General features: G+C 34.1%; 3 protein-coding genes across 3 annotated transcripts; 1 reads left to right on the top strand and 2 right to left on the bottom strand.

Moving 5' to 3' along the window:
• Positions 1–3,678: 3,678 nt before the first annotated feature.
• LOC134251689 (tyrosine-protein phosphatase non-receptor type 2-like) lies at positions 3,679–12,522 on the bottom strand. Its single transcript, XM_062734104.1, has 9 exons — positions 12,370–12,522; positions 9,829–9,937; positions 9,381–9,475; positions 8,516–8,614; positions 7,850–7,999; positions 6,901–7,124; positions 5,706–5,724; positions 5,127–5,338; positions 3,679–3,979 (listed from the first exon to the last, which is right to left on the bottom strand). The coding sequence occupies exons 1-9, from the start codon at positions 12,436–12,438 to the stop codon at positions 3,796–3,798; spliced, it is 1,161 nt and encodes a 386-aa protein (XP_062590088.1). The 5' UTR covers positions 12,439–12,522; the 3' UTR covers positions 3,679–3,795.
• A 997-nt stretch (positions 12,523–13,519) lies between these two features.
• Positions 13,520–16,286, top strand: LOC134251932 (LIM/homeobox protein Awh-like). Its single transcript, XM_062734353.1, has 5 exons — positions 13,520–13,811; positions 14,246–14,427; positions 14,596–14,807; positions 15,525–15,776; positions 16,060–16,286. Exons 1-5 carry the CDS (start codon positions 13,671–13,673, stop codon positions 16,116–16,118), a joined length of 846 nt encoding a protein of 281 aa, XP_062590337.1. The 5' UTR covers positions 13,520–13,670; the 3' UTR covers positions 16,119–16,286.
• Positions 16,287–16,791: 505 nt separating this feature from the next.
• On the bottom strand, positions 16,792–25,115 carry LOC134251922 (uncharacterized). The gene is made up of 4 exons (XM_062734346.1): positions 25,027–25,115; positions 19,386–19,566; positions 18,579–18,954; positions 16,792–17,420 (listed from the first exon to the last, which is right to left on the bottom strand). The coding sequence occupies exons 1-4, from the start codon at positions 25,073–25,075 to the stop codon at positions 16,833–16,835; spliced, it is 1,194 nt and encodes a 397-aa protein (XP_062590330.1). The 5' UTR covers positions 25,076–25,115; the 3' UTR covers positions 16,792–16,832.
• Positions 25,116–25,163: the final 48 nt, after the last annotated feature.

The following is a 25,163-nucleotide window of genomic DNA, read 5'->3' as shown; positions in this document are numbered from 1 at the left end:
TTAAAAAACTGGTCAAACTATTTTTAAAAAATCTATACTTTACAAATCTGAAATGATGATATATAACATGAACCCCTGGAAATTACAAAGGTGGGATCAGGTACCTAGGAGGAGTAAGCTTCCCCTTTTAGCTGGTAAACTTTCAATGAGATTAATGTATTAATCAGAAAAATTCACTAGGAAAACAAATGCCTAGAACAATTGGAATGAAACAAGTCAGCCAAAATAGGACCAAATGATAGCTGTATGAGGTTATATTTGCTGACAAAGTCATTTTAACAACTGTAACAGGAGAGAAAAAAGGAGGGAACCAGACCAGGATTCAAACCCAGGCCCCCTGAATCTCCAGTCAGGTGCTCTACCGACTGAGCTATCTGGCCACTGGCAATTGAATCCGGCTGAGCCCCACACATCCATGGAATTTATGACAGAATGCTGACTTTGAATGAGGTTGTTTTCATCACTATAACATCAAGTTATTTGGTAGTAGCCTACCTCATTTTTGAATTGAATCATTTAAGTTTTTGAAGCATGCTCCTGAGTATTGAATATAAGTTTGGAGATAAAAACACCAAAGGCATTTCAGGCACATGCAACAATTATATTACACATTAAATGGACTTAAAAAACAAAACAAACCAACTCTTAACATTGACTTGCTTCTTCCCCTGTTTGGTTCTGTCCATCAAGCTTCTCTGCAGCAAGGGGCATTCTCAGTTAAATTTATGTCTTAATTCTCTAAGTTCCTATAAAAGCCTTAAGGTACATGTAGACTTCTACTGAATTGAGTTCAAAAGAAGAGTCATGTCACAAATTCAAATACATGGTATGAAATGGTTTCAAAGTCTCATAATACTATCTTTTACATGACCCCAATTAAAATTTGAGATGAAGGATCTATTGTCACAAACTTGTAAATTATTAAAAATTGTATCTGGATATTATCTTAGATTACCTTGGGTGGTGGACATGTTTCTCAGAATAAGTCCAGGGGGAAGTTCTCTCATACTAACACTCTCAGGAGAGTTTCCATTTAAAAAATTCTTCATATACTCAAAAACAAAAAATGATGTGATATGAAAAATATGTTTATTTATGTTGATATAATACTAGAAAATGTCATCGGTGATGTTCAAGTGGCATGGGTATCCCAACACAGGGATAAAGGTTCAAAACGTCCACATTTGGTGCTATCTCATGCTGGTCAAACAATATTTTGAGACAAGTTCATACATACATGATTTCTTCATCAGTATAAATGCATGCAATGGCAAATGGCTACATCTTTCTTAAGATAAATTTTTGTTCAAATGTTGAACTTTAAAAAAAAAGTTTGGCAATAACTGCTGTAAATGTGGAAATGTTACATACTGGATTAATTGACAACAAATATACAATTATTCATTAAGTATATACATTCCTTACTAAATGTCATTTATAAATTTACCTTTTTTATACTGTATATCTTAATTATTGGGCAATATTCCTGGCATACAGAATTAAACCCAATGTGTACGATTTTTGACATTCATTGTGAAATAACTGAAGTACATAAATTTCCACATTCACAGCATTAGTAACTTAAACAATCTGAATATGCATACCCTGAAATTTGTTCAAGAATAAACCTATTACTAGAAGAAATGAAAACCTAACAAAATACCACCTTCCCTTTCCATCTTAAAAGGTTAAAAAATGTATTACAGTGTCATCATTTTCAAATGTTCCATACAGACAAACACATAAACAAAGTAATGTCTCTTTTAAGAATTAAGAGCTCGGACAGGAAAGTACTTTTATCTATCCAGTTTTATTAAAAAATATATTTTTGATATAATTAACTCAATCTAGTAAACAAGATATCTGCATTATTTTTTTTATTTTCGATAAGTGTAATAAGTAACATTTTTTTCAACAACCCAGTATCAATTGGAACATATAGTATAATAATGACGTTGTAAATTACCGAATATTGACCCCCCCCCCCCCCCCCCAAAATGATTTACAACTAAAATTGTGAAAAAGTTGCAATTTGTGTATATATACGAGGGTTGTTCGAAAAGTTCGTGGACAACTGTCATATCTTTTTTATTTGACGTCATATGTTATCCAAATTTGGTAGAAATATTTTCACAATTAAACCAAATGATATGTAATAATTTTGACAACATATTACGATTGAATAAAAACTTATCCAGATTTTAAAAATACAGAAATCGGATCGCGGAGCAGGTCAAAATTTTGTCAGTTACAGACAATACAATAAAGAATGTCTATAGTCATATTCTCTGTAAAATGGAGGAAAAACGAAAAACTACCTAGAATTTCTAATTAAGGATTACTTGTTTTATGCTTTTATATTTTTCTTTGTTGAAAAGAAATCAACTTGACAAGATGTAGTCCTTATAAAACGACAAACACGATGACGTTTTACCGAAGCAATTTTGTGTTTTTCTCAAATAATCCTGAATAAACTCTCAAAATGTTGAAAGAATCAAGAAAATATGTCACAAGCGAGTTGTTCATGTGTGCACAAATAGTACAGGCAGTATTTGAGTGAGAGAGACTCTGTATTGGATGAGGATGACCTGTGAAGAAACAGTTTTACTGTAAACGTCTGAACAAAACTTAAAAATTTGAAACGTAAATGAAAGACAAAGGCGCTTGAGAGTTGCTTATTCTGTGAAAGCAGAGTTAAGTTCTAAAAGAAATTAAAACCTTAACAAAGGAAATTATACAATGAGATATATTCTGAAATTTAATGAATGGGCATTGGAATATTCTGTGTGAAATGTATAGGTATAGTATCTATTATAAATTCTCGACGCTTTATGTTGACGTATATATACAAAACATGTTGAGTTTAAAATGATAAATTTATTTGTGTCAAATCGAATGGAATGAAACTTTACACATCAACAAAACAAATATTTTTACATATTATAATGTGCTTGTTTTAAATTTCCATTGAGTGATATAACGAAGATGGACATCGTCCACGAACTTTTCGAACAACCCTCGTATATATGTGCATGTAAATGTGAATTATGGAAATGTCCCCACTAAAATGTTTTCTAGATGTCATCAAATCAACTTTCCTTCTTACTAGAAAAAATGAAAATCCTAAGAGAAAAAAAATCTGGTGTATCACATAAAAATCGTCCGAGTAGTTGTAAAAATTCAAACAGGTGGGTGATCTTACATGAGAATATGTAGAAAGAAACAATGGATATGTAATCTTTAGAACTCACTGAGCATAAAGGATACTGTTTTGTTCTTAGCAGGTATTCAGAATCTTCTTACGTGTCCCCCCCCCTCTCCATCACATTACTGTAAGCAGAGACCAAAGTACATTCCAAAACATATATTTAGACTTAGTAAAGTAAGGATACATGTCTGTAACAGTTCCAATCCAGTTAGAATTTTATAAGAATGTGAAGTTTTGTGACTAGCAATCAAATGCATGCACAACTGCTCTCAGTATACATGTGTACTCATGTATATCATGTACAAATCGTGTCCAGATTGAGGGAACTTCAAACAAAATGTAGGTTAACAATTAACTGGTCAGGGTATGACTGATAAAGGTCAATGTATAATATATACATCACTCAGCATGAATAAAAATATATATCAAGTCAATACATGTATTGCTATGAGGTATAAATAACTTAAAACAGCATGACCAAAATATTTACTGGTGATTGTGTGTAAAAAAAAAAAAAAACTTCAGAAAAAAAAATCTAATAAACAATATTGATGTCATCAACTTGTTAATTTGCATAAATCATAAGTTCAGAAATAATATTTATAGAGAATGAAGCCGCCGATTAACAGTGTTATTCCTATAGCCACTGGGGTTAAATAGGATCGTCTGTTTCTCCATAATTCACTTTTTCTTTGTTTTTCTCTCATTCTGTCTATTTGATTTTGCGTTTTCTGTCTGCGTTCCTCTCTCTGAATTCTCCTTCTGAAAGCACTGTTGAAAACAAAAAAGTCCAAATCAATATTCATATCATTTACAAGTAAGTGTAGACAAGTCGACTAAAAAGTAAGTGTAGACAAGTAAGTGTAGACAAGTCGACTAAAAAGTAAGTGTAGACAAGTCAACTAAAAAGTAAGTGTAGACAAGTCGACTAAAAAGTAAGTGTAGACAAGTAAACTTAAAACAATACCTGTAACTTGTTTTGAATTTTGTCTAAGACATTCTTTATAAATGGAAATTTCTGCCCCCATTTTATTTGCCCCTTTCACCCGACTCTCAGTTAAGAGAATTCAAAGAGCACAGTATAATGTCTGTCAGAACTGTTAATACTGAATGGATTTAATATGGAGCAAAATTGTTTGCAAGTGTGAAAGGACAAAAATGGAGAAAACATGGAGTAAAAAAAAACCCCTCTGTATTACAGTATAGTGTAAACCAACTTTTATTAGGGCTGCCACGGTTTAATTCGACATTTTTGGGGGTTAACTAGTTCGCAACAATACGCAAGTTTCGGATTTTTGGTGCGCTTTTCGTTGAGGTTTTCATTTTTGAGAGTTTAAATAAAACATCTTTATATATATCAAAGGATAATATAAGGATTAAAAGACATTGTTCAGAAATAACTATTTTGCTGACACAAATTTCTATCCATTTTATTCAACAAGACAAGTTGTTAAATGTAACAAAAAATAACAAAGTAATAAACTTCTTGTTTAAAATAAATATAAAATAAATATAGTTATTGACTAGAGTTATCTTGTTTCAAACAATTGAAACATTCAAAACGTGAAGTATTCCCACACTTGTGATTTGGTTTTCCTTCCACATGTGTATGCCATGTTTAAATGTCTTCGATGTTACATGTGTACCTGTGTTTTCATTGGTTAAAGAACCCTTCATTGAAATAAACAACAAATCACAACGCGTGTTGCAAGCAAATTAGTATTATATAAAAGATTAAAAAAACCGAACCGATTAATTTTTGCGAACAAGTCTTTTTGAATCTGTTGTTAACAGACACAGGGACTTTAAGGTCCGGTTCGCAGCGAAAAAATATTCACGATGACAAGGCTATTGCGAACCTCGGTTAACCGTGACAGCCCTACAGTATAAACATGTACAACTATCATACATATCATACCCATTTTCCTCTTCCTTCTTCTCGGGAATTAACTCTTCCGTGTCTTCAGTTAAAATTGGTTGATTTTCATAGTCCTCTTCCTCCTCTTCTTCTTTTTCCTCTGTTTTCTTCAGATCCTGACGAGGAGGGAGGGGTGGGGGATGTTTATCTACTGGCAAACTTGTGGTCCTTTCTGGGGGTGGGGGAGGGGTGTCTTCTTTTTTGCTGCTATGCTGAAAAATAAATACCAGTATACTTGAGTATATTCAACCATATAATGAATATGTTACCTTTTACAACTTGATAGAGAACAATATAGTGGTCATGGTAGATACATTTATACAACTTTTAATTATCAGAAAATGCAGTTTAACATACTTCTTTGGTCATGAGATACACTACTTTTGAATTTTAATGTGACATATTATTTATGGCAGTCAGCATTCATACATTGTTGTCAACTCAATTCACTGTACCCAAAATGGAAATTCACAAAAATATACAGAACAATCCATATATCAATATTTTTCGTTATGTCAACATCACAGCAATTTAATTCTGACCTTGACAGATTTTAGCAAAAGAAAAATGTAAACTTACATCAAGATAATCTGATAAAATAATGACACATGGAATGATTTTATTTATCGATGTTTAGGCCAAAAATTAATCTTTAGCGCCCGCCCCTCCAAAATGTCCCGCCCCGGAATTTTGATTTTTGGGTGTTATTAAAGGCATTTTCATGTATTTAATTTCAGTAAGAATTTGGGTGAATCGCAGCTGATCAAAGCTGTGTTGCTATTTATAGCAAAAGAGCCATGTGAAGATGACCTAAAATCATTTCCATATGTAGTAAACTTAGAGAAGGCAGAGAAAAAATAATAGCATCACATTGAGTTCATATCATTCATGAGCACGTTTTTAAAGATTTTGTATATACACCTGGTCAAGTTTAAAGTATATGTGTGTGAATGAAAAAAAATAGAACATAATTTGTGAAATGAATGTTTAATATCAAACCTGTAATCTCACAAAATTTATTGATATCAGAACCCCACCTCTTTGGTGTGTGCCGTAGAACTTGATAATTTGTTAAAATTTCAAGTCCTTATTTCTAAAGATATTGAAATCATTGTGAGCAATACCATGCATTACAAAGACAAATCTAAACTTCATTGGTGTTGACAAATAGAATGAGATATTATCTTTAATACCTAGTTATATGAAAACTTTTAAATATCATAAGGAGTTAATATATAAATATTGCATGTAGTTTATTTTACACGGTTTTTGCGTTTTACAAGCTATGATGTCGAAAATAAAAATTTCACCCCAAGAAAATCATTGTCAATTTATTCCCTGCAGGCGCTTTCTTGCTGGGTTGAAAATTTTCAGAGAGTTACATTAAGTATATTAATATTTATTATTGTTTTATGCAAATACATATTACAGTGGACCTTGCACGCATAAATTCTGCGCAGTCAACATTTTTTGGAATATCACCCATTGTTAAGCAATGTTGACTGTTTCTATGCTAGAGGGCATTGCTTCATTATTCAGCGGGTAATAGTGTTTTTTTAACAAATGTTTCTGGAAGAATCAGATTCAACCAATTTACATGAGAGTATAATATATATTTTTAAGATATGGTATTTGTCTTCATTCTCAAATTGTTCAATGAAACCAAATAATTATACAGTCATGTACTGAACCTTAAGTCAAATCAACCTGAATTTCATATGACAGTTAAGAAAACAAAGTAAACCACTTAAATATCAAATAACGGCTGGTTTACTTATGTTCACTCACAATAACAAGAGCCGAGTCTACGAGACAGAAGGTTCCTGATCGCCCGATGCCTGCACTACAGTGGATGATGGCTGGACCCACATCTGCCTCCAGGGCTCCGGACTGACGGACCGTCATCAGAAAATTCAGGAACACTAAAGGTGACTGGGGGACTCCGAAATCTGGCCAGTGGGTGTAATTATAATGTATAACCTCCCGAGATTCTCCACTCTGTAATTAAAATTACCAATTTTTCAACAGCTTTAAAATGAAACTTCTTCCCAGTAGATAATATTGTTATCCAAGAAGACTGCTGAAAATACTCTATACACAACTTATGCTTTGTATTTTTCTTCCAATGTAGTAATGCTGCACCAATTAAATTTTGGTATGAGCATTTTGTAAATACATGTAACCAAACTGAAAAGTACGACCAAACAAGCAAACATTTAACTACATGTACAGTGGACCTTCGGATATCCGGATGCTTCAGTATGCGGACAACTTTTCATCGGAACGGAATTTTTAAAATGTTATTTTGTCTTACTGTATACAGGGAAATTTTCGCCCCCATTTTATTTTCGCCCCTTTTGCCCTACTATCATTTGGGCGAATTTAAAACGGGGCAAATTCAAAGAATACAGTATAATTACTTAAACAAAACTATGACTGGGCGAATTTAAAATGGGACAAAATTGTTTGCAAGTGTGAAAGGGCGAAAATAACCCTGTATACAGTATTTAACTGGTTATTCAGGTATCCCGGCGCTTCACATATCCAGACAAATTAACTAGTAATCCAAAGCGTTCAGATAAACGAGGCTCCACTGTATTTGTAGATGATATATTTCAATTTGATAAATATTTTCACTGAGTTTCAAGGAGGCATAAACACACAAGACTCATCTTCATGTTTAAAGGCATAAAGCTGAGAGAAAAAAAAATTCCCATCCTAACCTCTGTATGCTTTAAAAGTAAGATTCTTTCTATATAATAGTCCAGCTGTCTTTCTCTGATGACGGAAACATTAAGTGACACATCTTCAAACTCCATTTCTTCTTCTTCATCCTCCTCATCAGTGGTGGGGTAGTATTTGTAACACTTCCTCTACAAAACATCAGACAAATAAATATACAGTAAAACTCGGTTATCACGAAGTCACTGGGACCTATGAAATTACTTCACTATATCCGTAATTCGTTACATCTATGTAAGAAATTCGTTAAAAGTATGTAGCTGGGGATCCAAGATAACTTCGCTATATCCGTGAATTCGCAATATCCGTGTTCGTACTAACCGAGTTTTACTGTATTACACAGAGAGGAAACTACGTGCCATTAAAGATTAGAGCAAAAGGAAAACTGAGAAAAAGAACTAATTAACATTTTTTCGGGATGGGGGTGGGAGGGGTGGGGGACAATCATTTAAAATTAAGTCATTAGAATTTTTGTACAATACATTTGTTCCCCATCTTATTAAGACTCATTATTAAGGATTTAGACTAAAATGAATTATCTATAAACAGTCCAATCGAGTTTCAACCCCCAGTTATGAAATACCGATGAATCATTACCATTGATATAAACACTAGTTCATTCCCAAACAAAAACAAACTATTCTTACCGCTCCATTCTCTATCAGTTTATTGAGCATGATAATGGCTTTACTTTCCTGTTCCCAGACCATTTGCCAGAAATGAGAAACGGTCACTTCTAAAGGGCCCTAGAAATAGAAATAAGGAACAAATATTACATGTACTATGGTGTTTAATACATACAAGCACAAAAAATATCAAAACCTTAAATCTCTTATTCTCTATTAATATCTAGCAGTTATAAAAATATCTTCCGCACTTTTTGAAAAAAGTTCAGTTAATCTGAATTTCACCCAGAAATCATGCTACTGGTATCCATCAGAATTTTTTCAGATCACAGAACTAACTTATGCAGCTATCATGAGATGAAAATTCAAGTAGCATGTATCTGTGTTGCATGAGTCCACTCAAATCTCTTCAGACCAGTGAGCTGCAGACCTAAATCTAGTCACATGTAGCATTCCAAATATGACTAATATAGTATGCTTGTCTAGCTGCAGCACCCCACAAATGACTATAGTTAAAACTTTTAAAAAAAACTTCAAGAAAATATACCTAGATAAATGTATATACAATCTTATGCATAACCCTGTTAACTTTTTTAATGTAAGAACTAAATTTTCTGTAAGAGATTTTAAAAAAAAGAGAAAAGAGGGGAAATGCATGTACAAAGACATGAGTGAGGTGGAAGAATCAGCGAGTGAATGTTTAATAAAAACCACAATGATTATATTTGAAAGTTGAAATGTGGAAAAAAAAAAAATGTACAAAGACAGGCATACAGTGGTGAGGTAGAATACCGTGTGGTACTTGTACCTCTATAGACAAGAGTCCAAAGTTGCATGTAAGATAATTGCCTAGTTTTTTGCAAGTTCATGTAAAAGTAATAATTACCTGTGTTAAAATATACTTTCTGTTTGCTTGTTTAACTTCCACGAGACTTGCATTGATGTACACATTGTTTGATAGTTTAACTCTGGCATGGTCATCTGAAATGGTCATTCAATAGACTTCAGTAAATAACTATTATAATTCTTACAATAACAAATTTTTTTTTTTGTTATTTTTTTTATGTCTGAAATTTCCTTTTTTGATTTATATGTGTAATTGAATCTTTCAAAATGATTAAATCTCATTGTTTTTCCAGGTTTTAAGATACCCGTGAAATCATGTGCATCACGAAAATTAAAATGTCATATAACATAAACTACTAAAAGAATTCTTCATCCATGAAATCAAATTCCCATGAACCCATACTTTTTTCTTGAACCACAAAAAAATTGACCCAACAAAGATACATGTATTTAAATTAACAGCCGCTTTAAAACAACACAGAACGTACATGGACTGACATCTCTGTATCTGTTCTTATTTCTGTTTGCTGCATTACGGGCCTCAGCTGTTGAGAACTCGTTTTCAATTGCCTGCATAGCTGCCTCATTTTTTAATTCCTGAAAAAATTCATATTTACATTTATAATAACAAAACATTTTTGGCAAAAATTTAAAGATAAACAACATATGTTAACATCACTATGGGTTTGACAGGAAATAATTTAACCTTCTATATTTGACTTACACATAATTTAACACATTAAATCTAATCAGGAAACAGAGTAAACTTTTCAGAAATATTTGTTTTTAGTTGAATATTTAAAACAATTCACACTAAAGCAATAACTTACAGAATGTTGTCTAGTGACAGCTTAAACATTTTGATTTTAATTAATGGGGTGAATCTGAAGTGCAGCAATAAAATATCAATGACAAAAATAAATTTTTAAATGAAATTTCAATACATACCAATTTTGTGAATACATGTATTTTGTTATTATGCAAACATTAAAAGATAGTATTTACAAATAAAAACACAAAAAGAAATTGTACTTGATAGCATTTTTGAGAGTTTAATTATAAAACTTCTTAGCCAGGGCCCTACTACATATATAGGGCTCTCAACTGTGGGCAAACTTTCAGTCATTTGCCCTGTAAGCAAATGAACTCAAACTTTGACTTCTTAGAATACCAAATTAATTTATCCACATTTAATAAGACATAAAGAACCTAATTTATCAGGGTAAATTTTAAGATAAAAGAGAGTGTGACCAGATACACTATTATCTATTTGGCAAATTCAGCTGCTGGAAAAAAATGTCACTTATTGATTCAATTGAATGAATGCTATACTTCTACATGAAATGTATTCCACTATCATTGTCAATTTAACCTATTCATATTTTAAAATTTTTTTGTTGGATCCTTTCATATTTTCTTAAAATGTTAAGACACAAATGTAAAGCACCTCTAAACACTATAGGAAGAAAGTTGTTATGACACACACAGGGGTGTGCAATTAGCATCGCCAGACGCCTGGGGCTACCACTTTTTGGGGTCGGGCTAGTGATTCTCTGCATGGAGGTAGCCCGCCAGGCTAGTAAAAATTATAACTACACACGCAATACCATGAAAAGCACAACCTGAATTTTCACTCGTTTTTGCTATCTAATTCCCAACCAGTGAAAACTTTTCTGACAACATGCTCCTACTCTCAATAAATCTCCATAATCTTATCTGTTCTGCAGCACTACTTGACTTATTTACTTCCCAAAACGATCGTTTTTTCCTAACCCGAATTTCCTCTATTCTTTTCTTTTATGGAAAATACATGCAGATATCTCATTAAATTATTTACGATCACTCAATCAACTGAAAGATAAGTGTTTTATGACTCAAATTAAATATATTTATAGTGTATTTAATGATTTAAGATGAAAACAAAATGAATAAAATTTCATTCTAAATGAGCTAGTGCAATGTTCAGAAAAAAGGGAAGATACTTTATTTACATTCATTTTAATCTTCTTTCATTATAATTTATACATAATTTAATTTCATAGTGAGAATTAAACTTTAATTTTAAAAAGAATGACTTCAGTACCCTGACTTTTTCAAATATCAATTTCTTTTCAATGTATAGTTTTTTATTTTAATTTTTGCCCCTATATTTGGGCTAGTAACTTTTCACTTGGGGCTAGTAACTTTATAGCTGCCACTAGCCCGTGGGCTAGTAATTGATTTTTCTAATTGCACACCCCTGACACAACTTTGCATTCATGTATCTTCATCATTATTTGTGTTATGCATGTATATATACATAAAATTATATACATTATGTGAGTGAATAAATATTCTTTTCTTTTCTAATAAGTAGGTATCAAAGTTGTACAATGTAGAGTGTATTTACCACGAAAGAAAACAGAATCACAAATTTGATTTCTGAATGGTAAAATCTTGAATATGCTAAGAGTTTCTAAATGCAACATGTCAGTCATGTTCCCAGCAGAAATCAAGTGTTCAACTTATTGTTTTATCTACAAACCAAATAAACTAGATGAAAACATATTTCTCTCAGAAATATTCACTTGCCCTTGCCTTTCAATTTCTTTTACCTCTAGTATTGAGAATTTATTTGCCCATTCAAGTCAATCAGGATGATCACTAATAAAATTTTGTCAATGACCTTCAAGTACTTCTCAATAATATAACGTTTTGGAACATCAATTGTTGGATATTGGCACTTAAAAATCGGAAAAGTCAAATTTTAAAGTTTGAATTAACAACTTAAAAAAATCATAGCACTAAAAGTTTTCATAGTGATATGGGCCTAATCGAAGTCTGTGCAACATGAATAAAATAACTGTTCATAACGTTTACATTTTCTCTTTTATAAAAAAGAGATTTTGTCTAATTTTTACAACCGGGATGGACTTAAAACCACATGCTTGAAATATTAGTAATATGCCAATGTAAACTACAAATAGTTCCATCCGGAAGTCTTGTTCTTGATTGTTTGACGATTAAATCCAAGTTATTGGCATTTTTACCTGATAAACTGGACCCCAGGCATTGTATTTGTCATAATTGATAAACTCGTTCTCAATTTCTGACCCCATAATGGTAAAAGTTGCCTCAAAAGTTCTCGGAAAGTTACAGGAAGTTCATACTTTGCGAATCCATTTTCATTTTAACCGGAAGAGGAGATTTATAACAGTCAAAGAACGTCCGGAAATCCTAAGTCCGGATTTTTTCATTACTTTAGAAGTGTTTTTTTTCTTCTTTTTTAAAGTATAGAAATGTTTTTTCATGACCACTGCTGTAAGAGTAAATGGGATTAAGTCCCCTTTTTAGTTTACAATAGTTTCAAGACTAACTTTTTTCCATAAGAAATTGAATAGGGGACTACACCAGCTATTTTAGTAGTTAGGCCCTATTCAAGATGAGAGACATATAAAAACCATTTTTATATGTCTCTGATAAAATTGATTGAAAATGAAAATTGATTTTTTTTTCTTACACTGCACCGGGATAAATTCCATTTGCTTTCAAATGTCAGACCCCCCCCCCCCAACACACACAACAAGCAAATCAGGGGTGGAACCATAAATTTAGTTGATAGTCTTTCTCTCTCTCTAAAAATTAACTATAAAAATGTGAAAACATAACTTGAGTCGATCAAGAGGTATCTTGAAACTATGAAAGGGGAGAGAGAGAGAGAGAGAGAGAGAGAGAGAGAGAGAGAGAGAGAGAGAGAGAGAGAGAGAGAGAGAGAGAGAGAGAGAGAGAGAGAGAGAGAGAGAGAGAGAGAGAGAGAGAGAGAGAGAGAGAGAGAGAGAGAGAGAGAGAGAGAGAGAGAGAGAGTGTGTGTGTGTGTGTGTGTGTGTGTCACTGCATCCCTTCAAGTGGTCCAGTCTTAATTATTTATACTAGTTTATAACATAACTATTTTTTTTTTAAATGTATAACAGCCATTTTTATTAAACACCATTTAATTTTTCTATAAATGTTTATAGCAAAGTTCTACAAAAATAAAGGAAAAAATATATTTAATCGGATTGCATGAAATCGAGAAATTACACAATATACTGTTTAAATAATTAAATAGCTGACTTATGACATAAGAGTGTTACGGTCACTGATATTTTTTCAACGGGATAATTAGAGCGTGAACACGCGCGTGCATGCCTGCCACGCGACGGGATATCAGGTGCCACTTTTGATCTCTGGAAGTGATCAATTAAAATGCAAAACAAACACTGTATAACCTAGGTGAACGATGTTCAGTCATTAGGACTTTCTATATATTGAACTGGTCACATTCCAGTGCAACCTTTTTGGGGATTTCACCATGTTGACCGAACTGACCCGTGTGGACCTGTCTTGCGACCAAGAGATGATGATGACTAGTTTTGAAGAACTTGGATCCTCCTCTTCGTCGCTGTCGTCTGATTCAGCATTTGCAGAACAACTTACGTCTCCCGTGGAATCGGTCAGTATTTTCAAAAAATAGAGAAAATGTGTAAAATAATCCCTAAAAGGTAATTCTTTAGGGATGAAAAGAAATTTTAAAAAGGGAATATATATACACGTAGGTCTTTAAATTATTTCTTATGCTACAGCATATCGTAAATTAGAAATATTGGAGAATTTTGTTCACAGTTTATAAAGTCTCACAATAAATGACAGAAAACGTGTTCATGAAATATTAATTAAAGCACTTTTTGAATAAATTATTTTGTCAAACGTTAAGTTCAGAATAAGAATTTGTAATTTGTACCTGCCATGTAAAGAAACGAACTATTCATCAAATAAGGGACAGCTGGGAGAACAAAAACCTATTATACATAGAAATTCTGCATAAAGTATATACAATGAATTCTCTCGCTAAACTGTTGACTGAGATGAAATATGGTTGACTTGCAGTGCGAAGACCAGATCTGCGAAGGATGTCACGAACTTATCTTAGACCGATATTTCCTACACGTCAATGGCGCCAGTTGGCACTCAAGTTGTCTCCGATGTTGTGTCTGCTGTCTTCAGCTGGACCAAGAGGAAAGCTGCTTCGTCAAAGATGACAATATTTACTGCAGACAAGACTACATCGGGTACGTATTATACTTAGCTTTTAGAAACATCTATCTACATGTATTCACATCCCCTCCCCCGAACATCTAGATCTATTCAACCCCCACTCCCAACGCACCCCGAAAAGATTAAAAAAATGCCTTTATATATATTTTCATGGTTTTATTATAATTTTTTTATTATTGCAGTGAATTTGGAACGAAGTGCTCTAAGTGTTTGAGGAGGATACAGTCTACAGATTGGGTCAGGCGAGCCCGGGATAACGTGTACCACCTTGCCTGTTTTGCTTGTGATACGTGCCAAAGACAACTTTCCACGGGAGAGGAATTCGCCCTGAATGGGGACCAAGTACTATGTCTACGACACTACACATCGCTCATCGAGGGAGGGACAGAACAAGGTATCTATTTCATTAATAAGGAACAGTCTCCATAAGGATGAGGCGGAGAAATGAGCCTTTTCTTAAAATGTTTCGTATCCCTTATTCAAAGAATTACTTCTTTATTACATCAGGGAAGTAATACATAATCTTGCACAACAGAGAGATTTACAAAAAACAAATAAAAACCGAACGACCATCGACGAAATCAATCTCTCACCAGAGGGCGCGCTTCGTGTTGGAGCGGAGGAGCGTAAACGCCCTCTGGTGAGAGATTGCGACGAAATGTTACATGTGACGGAGGGGTTCTGATGTTCTAACCATTTCGAGCCATAAATATTCAATAATTTTGATCATTTAAATATTAGTCATATATGAAGACATTGGTGTTTCCTTCTTCTGTATTGAATGTCATGTTTCTTAGACTGTCATGTTTCTTAGTGGAAAATTTGATTAAAATATCTTATTGTGACAAGAAAATGAAAAATTAATCTAAAAACCATTTGCTTTGCTTTGAAAATCCTCTCTTACTTGACATGGATTTTTTCAAGATTGTTTTAAATATAAAATTTAAACTGATAGATTTTTAACTTTTAATGTAACATAATCTATAAGTATTTTTAAATGAGTTTTAAAAAAGGTTTTTTTCCGAGAGTGATTCATTGTATGTTAACGTCAGGAAATACAATAACCCAAGAATAATCAAGATGTGAAACATGGATGTCATAATAATTTCAGATTCAGAACAGAGCAGCAAACCAAAGGCCAAAAGAGTGCGGTCGTCATTTACTGAAGAGCAACTCCAGATCCTTCAAGCAAACTTTAGGATCGAGAGCAACCCCGACAGCCAGGAGTTGAACAGGATTGCTCTTACGGCAGGAGTCAGTAGGCGTGTTGCACAAGTTTGGTTTCAGAACGCACGTGCCAGACAGAAGAAGCAACAGATATTCGTCAGCAACCAGAACAGTCGCATCAACTCAAAAAGTTATTGTAAGTAACATTGTCAGAGAGATTCATGTATTCAGATACTCAAATGCTAAAACTCATTGTTGGATACCCAAGGGTGATCGTCTTCTACTCGAAGGACAAGATCGTCGGTGGGTATCCGACGATAGCAAACACACGGTACTTACTGGGTAAATATTTGAAGTAATCTGAATTTATGTGAATATGTAAATTACAATTTAGTAATATAGATGTTATATTATTTCTTTCTTGCAGATTAATGTTTAATGAGTTCTGTATATACATGTTTCTTTTGATTTTTTTGTAGCCAATGGACAGTGGTCAAGTGGTTCCGAGGGCCAACTCAGCGATTCCACATCAGAGTGACGTTCCCATAACAGAGTTATACCGCTTTGACCCATCTGAGTGCATTTCCTGTGATCAACTTGTACAATGAACATACAGCACATATTTTGTGTTATTCTGTAGATCTATTTATCATGCATTATGCTTTTGTTATCTGTTGATTATTAAATTATTGATATTTATATATAATCATTTGTCTGTCATTGATGTTTTTAAAAGTTAAAATTACAATTGCAGCAGAATTAATTGATGTTGAAGAAACCATGTTGTTAAACCTTTGAAAATTTGTTCCATACAAGTATATACGGAAAAAAGTCTAACATTTCTAATGTTTTGCTGAGCGGGCATAAAAAAATGATGTTGGACAGCTTAGTGAGATGTTGGACCGCTTACGTCACAGAATGGGCGGAGCTTAATCTCATTTTCAAAAGTGACGGTCATGTTGTTACATCACGAAAGACAGTACAAAATACATGTATGTTAAAAAAATTAAAATGAATGGTATAACAAAACATTTATTGACTGTTCTCGGACAAAAAGCGTTTTGTCGACCCTCGAACCAAACTGTCTGCCTGAGGCCGGCCTCAGGCAGACAGTTTAGTTCTTGGCTCCTACAAAACGCATCTTGCCCTCGAATTCAGTCAACAAATGTATAATGTTTTGAACAAGAAAATAAAATTTGTCAAGTTATGCAACTTTAATTATGGCATTGAACAAATAATGTAATATAAAGTATCATATCCTTTGCGTAATTTTGTGTAGACAGTTCGAGACCATCCCCAATGACCCAACACAAATATATGTCTTGTACACATATTGGACTGGTTGGTTACCATGGGTTCGATACTTTCTGAAAACGACATTCCATTTTCCCGTGTTATTATCAAAGGTTCCAATTTGAAATACATGGGCGCCATATTTAACTGGAATATCGCTGTCTTGATCGGGTGATGTATAAACTCCTACAGCGTACTGGTTGTCATGTGTGGATAGAACTACCGGATGGTTGTCAGTTTTTTGTATCTCCATGGTAACGGTTTTGGGATTGAAATAGTAAATCTGATTGAAATCTCCAGCCATATACCCCGCTGGGGCTTCCATTTGAATGAATTTTAAATCAGCGGGCCAGTCTCCCCCGATTGTAAAATTGGATATGTATTCGATGCAATTATCGATCCCATGGGTACCAATGGTAACTTTTTTATGGAAGGGATATCTGTATGTCATTTGATGGTTCAATGCTGGTGAACCTCGCGTGCAGCCATGTATTGTCAATTGCTGGGTTTCGTGGTCTCCGGGACGCAACCAGAAAGCTGGGTGTACCTGAAATAAAAAAAATACATGCACAGCAAGCGCACTACAAAAGCGAAAAAGCACCTCGCAAAGAAAAAAAATCTGTAAGGGAGCTATCCCGATGCACAACAAGAGGCCCATGGGCCACATCGCTCACCTGAGAAGCTTTGACCATGCTGTTCTTTAGTAGATTTCCCCTTTGTAATACATATTGTGACCCCACCCTACCCCATTGGTCGATCATAATTTGGACAATTTGAAATCTACACTATCTCAGGAAGCTTCCACATAAGTTTCAGCTTTTCTGGCCCAGTGGTTCTTGAGAAGAAGATTTTTAAAGATTTTTTCAATATATTTCTATGTAAAAATTTGATTCCCCATTGTGGCCCTGCCCTATCCCTGGGGGGTCATGATTTGAACAATTTAGAATTTACACTACCCCAGAATGCTTCCACATAAGTTTCAGCTTTTCTGGCCCAGTGGTTCTTGAGAAGAAGATTTTTTAATGACCCCACCCTATTTTTGTCTTGTCTTGATTATCTCCCCTTGAGAGGGGACTTGGCCCTTCATTTTTACAATTTAAATTCCCCTTCACCCAAGGATGCTTTGTACCAAGCTTGGTCAAATTTGGCCTGGTGGTTCTTGAGAAGAAGTCGAAAATGTGAAAAGTTTACAGACGGACGGACGACGGACAAAATGTGATCAGAAAAGCTCACCTGAGCCTTCGGCTCAAGTGAGCTAAAAAGTTACTTCTGCTTTGCACAACCCCCACATAAAAGTGCGCTGCTATATATATATATATCATCCAACTGCTTTGCAAGGGGACCATAATGTCGAAATATACATTAATTGATTGATTGTACATTGTTTAACGTCCCTCTCGAGAAATTTCACTTATATGGAGACGCCACCACTTGCCGATGGAGAGCTACAGATTTTGTCCTATATTCGGCACTTAGGGCCATTGAGCAGTGAGGGATCTTTTTCGTGCCAGCATCTACAGCGACAGGACGTCGGTTTATACGGTCTCATCCGAACGACCGGTCTCCAGGTCCCGCAGTGGGATTCGAACCCGCGACGTAAGGATCAACTCCTTACTTCGCGACGCTAGAGCAGACGCTCTAACCACTGCGCCACGCGGGCGACAAATATATATTGAAGACAAAGACTAAAACTAAATGTGCATACCTCGGATTCTAGTATGTTACCATGCGCCCTAACCCATTGGATGGATGTTTTGGTATGTTCAGAATGAGAATCGTCTCGGCCACCCGCTTCAGTGGGATTGTAACATTCAGCATACGTATTGCTGTTGCAGGCCATTTGCAATTCTCGACCGTGGTCGAATGAATTCACCAGCTCTCGATTATTCCACGTTAAACTGTCGATAGCTCCTCCCATTCTAGCAGAGGCGCCAATATAAACTCCATGAGCAGAAATGGTCCAAGTTCCCCCATATCCCCCTTCTATGTAACCAACACGGTGTTCTGTACTGGTGTGGTTAATGTAATGATGGATTGCTTGACGATATTTTGTTCCAAATGCATTGGCTAGATCGATGTATCTGAAAAGACCAAGTCTCTGGGTTTTTGTTCAATCAAAATAGAAGTTACTTATCTGTTAGTTAGAGTACATTTTATGATTAACCGAATCTAGGAAGAAATTTAATCTAAATTTTAATGAAATTATTCTTTTTTGCTAAAATCCCTTCTACCCCCTTTTCAAGGAGAGATTTGTCCTCAGGGAATTCTTCTTACAACCTGTCAGTTACACATGTATTTATTTCCTTTATATCGTAAAGGTTTTCTACATCTGGAAATAGTTCGACTAAAACATATACATGTATTCTGAAACTCGTTAACCAACCAATTAAGATGAAAAATGAAATAATTTTTAATTAAAACCAACATTTAATCCCCTCATTCCATGGTGGAGACATTGAAAAAGATAAATAGTTTCAAAAGTATTCCTTACATGTATATATGAAAAAGTTACCTTCTCAAGTACTGTTTAACATGAAAACTCCCTATGGCCTGCCGCCCCTCGTCAATCCCCTTGGTGAGCCAATGGTTCCTTGCCTTCTCCAGAGTGTGGATGCCTAGACTGACCACGTCTGGGTTATGATTCAGGTAATAAAGGCCGTCAAACACCAGTGATGAGGCGTAGTCTGTAGGATCTGTGTACCCAGGGGAACACATTAGTCATTTAAAAAAAAGGGGAGAAAAGAAAAGTATCGTTCTTGTAAGAATGAATCGCTTTTATGCCCACATAATCGAAGATTCGGGGGTACATGTATATAGTTTTTACTTCATCCATCCGTCTGTCTGTTTGTCCACAAAACTTTAACCATGTTCATAATTGTGAATTAGTTGGAGTTGTGGCTTTAAAAAAATTCAAACTTTAACCTTGGTCATAACTTTTGAACTGTGGTATCGCTTTCATATTTCACATATGCATTGATTTTGACAAGATAAGATATCTCAAATGATTTAAATATTTTTTACCATGACCTTTGACCCCCTTTAAATAAACAAAGTTTTTTTAAAAAAGGCTTTTAAAATTAAAGTAAGCCATGACTAGTACTTATGCACACTTAGATCTAGGGACTTCATATTTCACAGACGTATTCCTTGGGACAAGACCTTTGGATGCTAACAATGTTTACATTTAACCTTGACCTTGGACTTTGATCCACTTAATGATAAAATCTTCCCTTGGGTACATATATCATTTCCCTTTGACTTTGATCATGACCTTGATGTTTGATCCACATTCAAAAAAAAATTTATCCTGGTCATAACTTTTGAATGGTTGGTGCTTGGGCTTTCATATTTCACAGGTACAATTATTCTTTCTTTGGGTAAAATCTATTGGCATTTGAATTTAACTTACATGTGAGAAAATTTAACTTTCACAAAAAGCTGCCATATGAGGGCACCAGTGTTCCAAAAACCATTTCATTAAATTTATAAGATTGATTTTAGACTTCCAAGTACATATGTTTTTATCATACTTTCATGTTAAATACTAAAATCTGATTGGTTTAGACGCAGTTAACAATCTGTTCTATTACCCTGAGCCTTAGCAACACACGTGGCAACGGGTAAGACGACGGTAATGCCATATGCGTGGAAATTATGCGCGTACGGTTCACCGTAGAATTCTCAAAACGTCAGCTGCGCGTTTGAAAGAACCGGAATAAACTTGACGTCAATAAAAGCTTGCGTCCGATATAGCTTACTTGAAAACATACAACAAACGACAGACGAAACATGCTTGCGAGTGCAGAAATAACGAAACATTAGCTGAGAAAGGACTCGTAGAGTATCAAATAAACAATAAAGAGGTCAGTAAATCTTTTTCGAAGTAGCGGGGAGTTTGAAAGCTTTCTAAACGTGAACGAAAAGGCGATCGACGATTTGTATTGCTGACATAGTAAATCAAGAAGAAATTCAGTATAATAAAATAAATGGTGCCTGTTTTGGAGGGTAACAGTTGAAATTGACACCCTTCGGAAAACCATTGTCAACCTCCGCTGACGCGTCGGTTGACAATGGTTTTCCTTGGGGTGTCAATTTCAACTGTTACCCTCCAAAACAGGCACCATTTATTATTATAATATTAACTTATTAAGAGAAAACATGCATATAGGAATTAAAGAAATATGAGTTGCTAGTGATGGGGAATCGGAAAAAAATCAGAATCGATTATCGGTAATAATCGGCTGGGCATAATCGATTAATAATCGATTATAATCAAAATTTTGAACTTTAATAAAATTAATATAGAAAAGTTGAAACTTATTCAGATTTCTGTCAGACTTTTACAAAAAAAAAACATTTACTTACATAAAATATTCAAAAATGTTAATTGAAATTTTTTTTATAAAAAGTGGAAAATAATATTTTGTTTACTTTAAACATTATAGGACTATATAAGACTATTGAAACAGAATGGGAATTTTTTTTATTTTTTTTATAAAGTCCATGCAATGGGTATTTTACTGATATTAGACGCATGTATATTTTTCTTAAAATTAGGTAATAAAATTGGTTTTCCTTGGGATGTTACGTTTAATTTCAACTGTTACCCTCCAAAACAGGCACCATTTATTATTATAATATTAACTTATTAAGAGAAAACATGCATATAGGAATTAAAGAAATATGAGTTGCATTTTTAATAATCTTATTTAGCCGTTAAAATGTGTTGTACCGTATAAGTGGGAATTTTAGCGAGACGCATATTTAGCGATTGTCCTTAAAAATTGGTATTTTATTTTTAGCGACATAAAACTTTAGCGATTAATTTTTAGCGATATTCAGTTTTAGCGATCTTGGCACCCTCACTTATAGTGCCAAAATTAAATTTTCGCTAAAAATTCTGCTTATAATATTTAATGTAATAAATATTTCTGTAATTTAAACATCAGTCTATGATCGGTTAGACTAAAACAAAGTACTAAACTGTTTCAGGAGAAATACTTTTGTACAATTAAATATGTATTATCATTAAGGAAATCAATATTGTACAGGACGACAACGGTGTAATTTTGCTTTAATCAAAGCCTTTTCTTACATTACAAATATGAACAACAACGGTTTATAAAAGGTTTCTCTGTCCTTGAAATACTTAATTATAATTTTGCAGCAAAAATTTCAAAAAATTCAAAGTTGCCGCTTTAAGTTGCTATTGCTTTAAGTTAAGGGGATTGATTTAATAAAAACATATGAGGCCCTTAAAATAGAATAATGATCATGCATATCGGTGATAACAAGCCTAGAAAATGTCATTGAAACATCAGGCAATAAAAAGAATATTTATGTTTAAGGATCGGTATTCGGTCGACGAGTACATGTTATACAGTTATTGACTGGGTATGAGGGAAACATATGATTTGTTGGACCTGAAGGTGAAAATGTTGCCCGAGGCCGCAGGCCAAGGGCAACATTTTCATCTTCAGGTCCAACAAATCATATGTTGCCCGAATCCCAGTCTATAACTGTTTTGTTATACCCTTCACTGCTCACTTAAGATTGATCAATTTTATCAATACACGCTTTACTATCAATTATTTTATATGGAAAATTATGGCTTCTTCAGTAAATATAAAACATCAAGCTGAGAAAGAACAAAATCAATTATAAGTCTATTATATCACAAAAATTATTTATCACAAAACATATTCTTCCCTTCTACCTTACCTTGCTGTTAGCAACAACTCTTTTAAAATAGCTCCTAACTTCGGCTATTTTCGCGTCGCCGATATTGAACGATGATTATTAATTGTGACGTAACAGACAGGTGACGTTGCGGTCTAACAATTCTTATGTAAGACCGGTCAATAGTGAAATTGTTAGACCGACGTAATAAACATTTCTTTTGTTGGACTTTTTATTAGTAAGAAATATATAGAAGGATATTTATAAGGGTATAACAATTAGTGTTATTGACTACGATTTCCCACTTTTTAGCTCACATGAGCCGAAGGCTTAAGTGAGCTTTTCTGGTTACATTTTGTCCGGCGTCCGTCCGTCTGTCTGTAAACTTTTCACATTTTCGACGTCTTCTCAAGAACCACTGAGCCAATTTCAACAAAACTTGCCACAAAGTATCCTTGGGTAAAGGGGATTCAAGTTTGTTCAAATAAAGTGCCACACCCTTAGGTGTGCTTAGGTGAGCGATGTGGCTCATGGGTCTCTTTTTTATGCCCCGGGTCGAAAGATTCCCGGGGTATATCGTTTCCGTCTTGTCTGTCTGTCTGTTGTCAACATTAACCTAGTCCATAAATATTGCGAGTCAAGGGTAAGTGTATATATGCGACTTCAGTCTACGTCGCATTCTATCGGGGGCATATCTTGTTTTTCTTGGAATCTGTACTCTAGGGGAAAGCCTTATTGTTATCGTTGAGTCTTGTCTCATCTTGTAACGTACACAAGCCGCAGCGCCAAATTAAGTTAATCATATGCATTTTCGGAATTTGAAAATGCATGGTATATATCTAGGGTTCGAAAAATTAATTAATCAAAAGAAATATTAGTGTCAAACGCTTGTCAGTAGCTCGATTAAAAAAAAAATTCGTCACGATGAATAACTAGCCTGTTCATCTGATCTCTATTGCGTTTTAAATGAAGTGAATTCATCAAAATTGCAAAAAAGGACAAAAGGTCAAGGAGAAAAACGGCCTTGTAATAATGTATTCTGCATTTTTTAAAAAGTGTCTCTTTTGATCAATAAAATGGGACAAACTGTCAAGAAAATGGTTGGAATATAATGAAAATGCAATATTTAATACAAAAAAAAATCTTAATAAAAAAGAACTTGTAGAAATTACTACAATTTTGACTGCACTATTAAGGAGTACCAGACACCTGTCAATAACGTGCAAGGAGCATTGACTGCAATTTACTTCATTATCTTGCTTTAATAGCGTCTATGTACATTAAAAAGGTAAAGGAGCGACATCCTACCTCAGCGTCTGAATTTGAAGGACACGTCAATATTCATGCTATTTTTTTTTAAATCGATGTCTACAATTTTCCAGACGAATGCAAGTAAGATTTACGATCGAAAATCTTCCTGTCGAGTACCTATTCGCACATGCGTTTTAAACATTCAACGAACCAAAGCGTAATTCTTTTACTTCATTCTTAGAGTGCAGTTGGATTATGGCCAAGACTTACTCAAAATAGAAATGGCAAAAACAACATGATATAGAGTACACGCTACATGTATTTATTACATTAAAGAGAATAGAACTCTATAATGGCGAAATCGTTGTTTTACTCTAAGAAACCCGATATAAGTGTCACATCAAAAGTAATATAGGAGGTGTCAAAAATTATGTTTCGGAGCAAAAAGTAAAATAGGGGGTGCCCAATGGCACTATATAAAGATTCAGAGAAAGTCTCATCAAATTTCATTCAGTGATACCACAGGCACCTGAAGTATGGATAATACGCCCCCCTTTTTTTGTTAATGAAAAAAAATGTAAGAGTGTATATCTCAAAAATATAAAATCTCCCCGTCAAACACATCTATATGTCGTTATATGCAAGCAGATTGTACTTTTTTCACGTTTAAAGAATGACCCTATTCGGTATAATAAAAATACACACTGTATTTTTATTATACCGAATAGGGTCATTCTTTAAACGTGAGAAAAAGTACAATCTGCTTGCATATAACGACATATAGATGTGTTTGACGGGGAGATTTTATATTTTTGAGATATACACTCTTACATTTTTTTTCATTAACAAAAAAAGGGGGGGCGTATTATCCATACTTCAGGTGCCTGTGGTGATACAAGAGGAGTTGCAGATGAGATGGGTACCCCAAAGCGTATCAGACGGACGGACGTACAGACGGATGAACTTCACTATATACCCTCCCATCTTTCAAACGGGGATATAAATATCGCAATTCTCAACCTTGTTACTATAACACATGTAAATATTTAGACACTTCCGCGAAGTATTTTCTGATAAAATAATCAAAAACAATCATGCATGATTTTTGATTAATTAAGTCACATTTTTGCAAAAAAGTAAAATACTAAATTAAGCTGTGTCCTTTGCAATGATTTTATGTATGTAATGTCCAAAAGCACATGTTATGGTTTTTAAAATCTCACCATTTGCTTGCGTAGATTCAATCACAAGAAAAAGAAAAACGAACCACATATTAGTACATGTAATTTGTCCAGTGTACTTGTGTACTCCAGTGTACTTTCGTTTGAGATAAGAGGCGATGTATTATGCAAACGTGATA

This window comes from Saccostrea cucullata, unplaced genomic scaffold (genome assembly GCF_032062105.1).
Source record: "Saccostrea cucullata isolate Sc308-1 unplaced genomic scaffold, CSIRO_AGI_Scuc_v1 ctg1, whole genome shotgun sequence".
Classification (NCBI taxonomy): Eukaryota; Metazoa; Mollusca; class Bivalvia; order Ostreida; family Ostreidae; genus Saccostrea; species Saccostrea cuccullata.
The sequence above is the reverse complement of the archived record's forward strand: the minus strand, read 5'-3'. Positions and strand labels throughout refer to the sequence as shown.

What these genes read in the sequence shown, in the direction of transcription:
- LOC134251689 (XM_062734104.1), bottom strand. Translation starts at nt 12,438, where the DNA reads ATGGGGTCAGAAATTGAGAACGAGTTTATCAATTATGACAAATACAAT. An exon ending in ATACAGAGATGTCAGTCCAT is followed by an intron (nt 9,476 to 9,828) that starts GTACGTTCTGTG and finishes TGACCATTTCAG; the next exon opens with ATGACCATGCCAGAGTTAAA. An exon ending in GAAAGTATATTTTAACACAG is followed by an intron (nt 8,615 to 9,380) that starts GTAATTATTACT and finishes TTCTATTTCTAG; the next exon opens with GGCCCTTTAGAAGTGACCGT.
- LOC134251932 (XM_062734353.1), top strand. Translation starts at nt 13,671, where the DNA reads ATGTTGACCGAACTGACCCGTGTGGACCTGTCTTGCGACCAAGAGATG. An exon ending in TTACGTCTCCCGTGGAATCG is followed by an intron (nt 13,812 to 14,245) that starts GTCAGTATTTTC and finishes GTTGACTTGCAG; the next exon opens with TGCGAAGACCAGATCTGCGA. An exon ending in TGCAGACAAGACTACATCGG is followed by an intron (nt 14,428 to 14,595) that starts GTACGTATTATA and finishes TTATTATTGCAG; the next exon opens with TGAATTTGGAACGAAGTGCT.
- LOC134251922 (XM_062734346.1), bottom strand. Translation starts at nt 25,075, where the DNA reads ATGTGGTTCGTTTTTCTTTTTCTTGTGATTGAATCTACGCAAGCAAAT. An exon ending in TGAATCTACGCAAGCAAATG is followed by an intron (nt 19,567 to 25,026) that starts GTGAGATTTTAA and finishes CTGGGTACACAG; the next exon opens with ATCCTACAGACTACGCCTCA. An exon ending in GTTAAACAGTACTTGAGAAG is followed by an intron (nt 18,955 to 19,385) that starts GTAACTTTTTCA and finishes TGGTCTTTTCAG; the next exon opens with ATACATCGATCTAGCCAATG.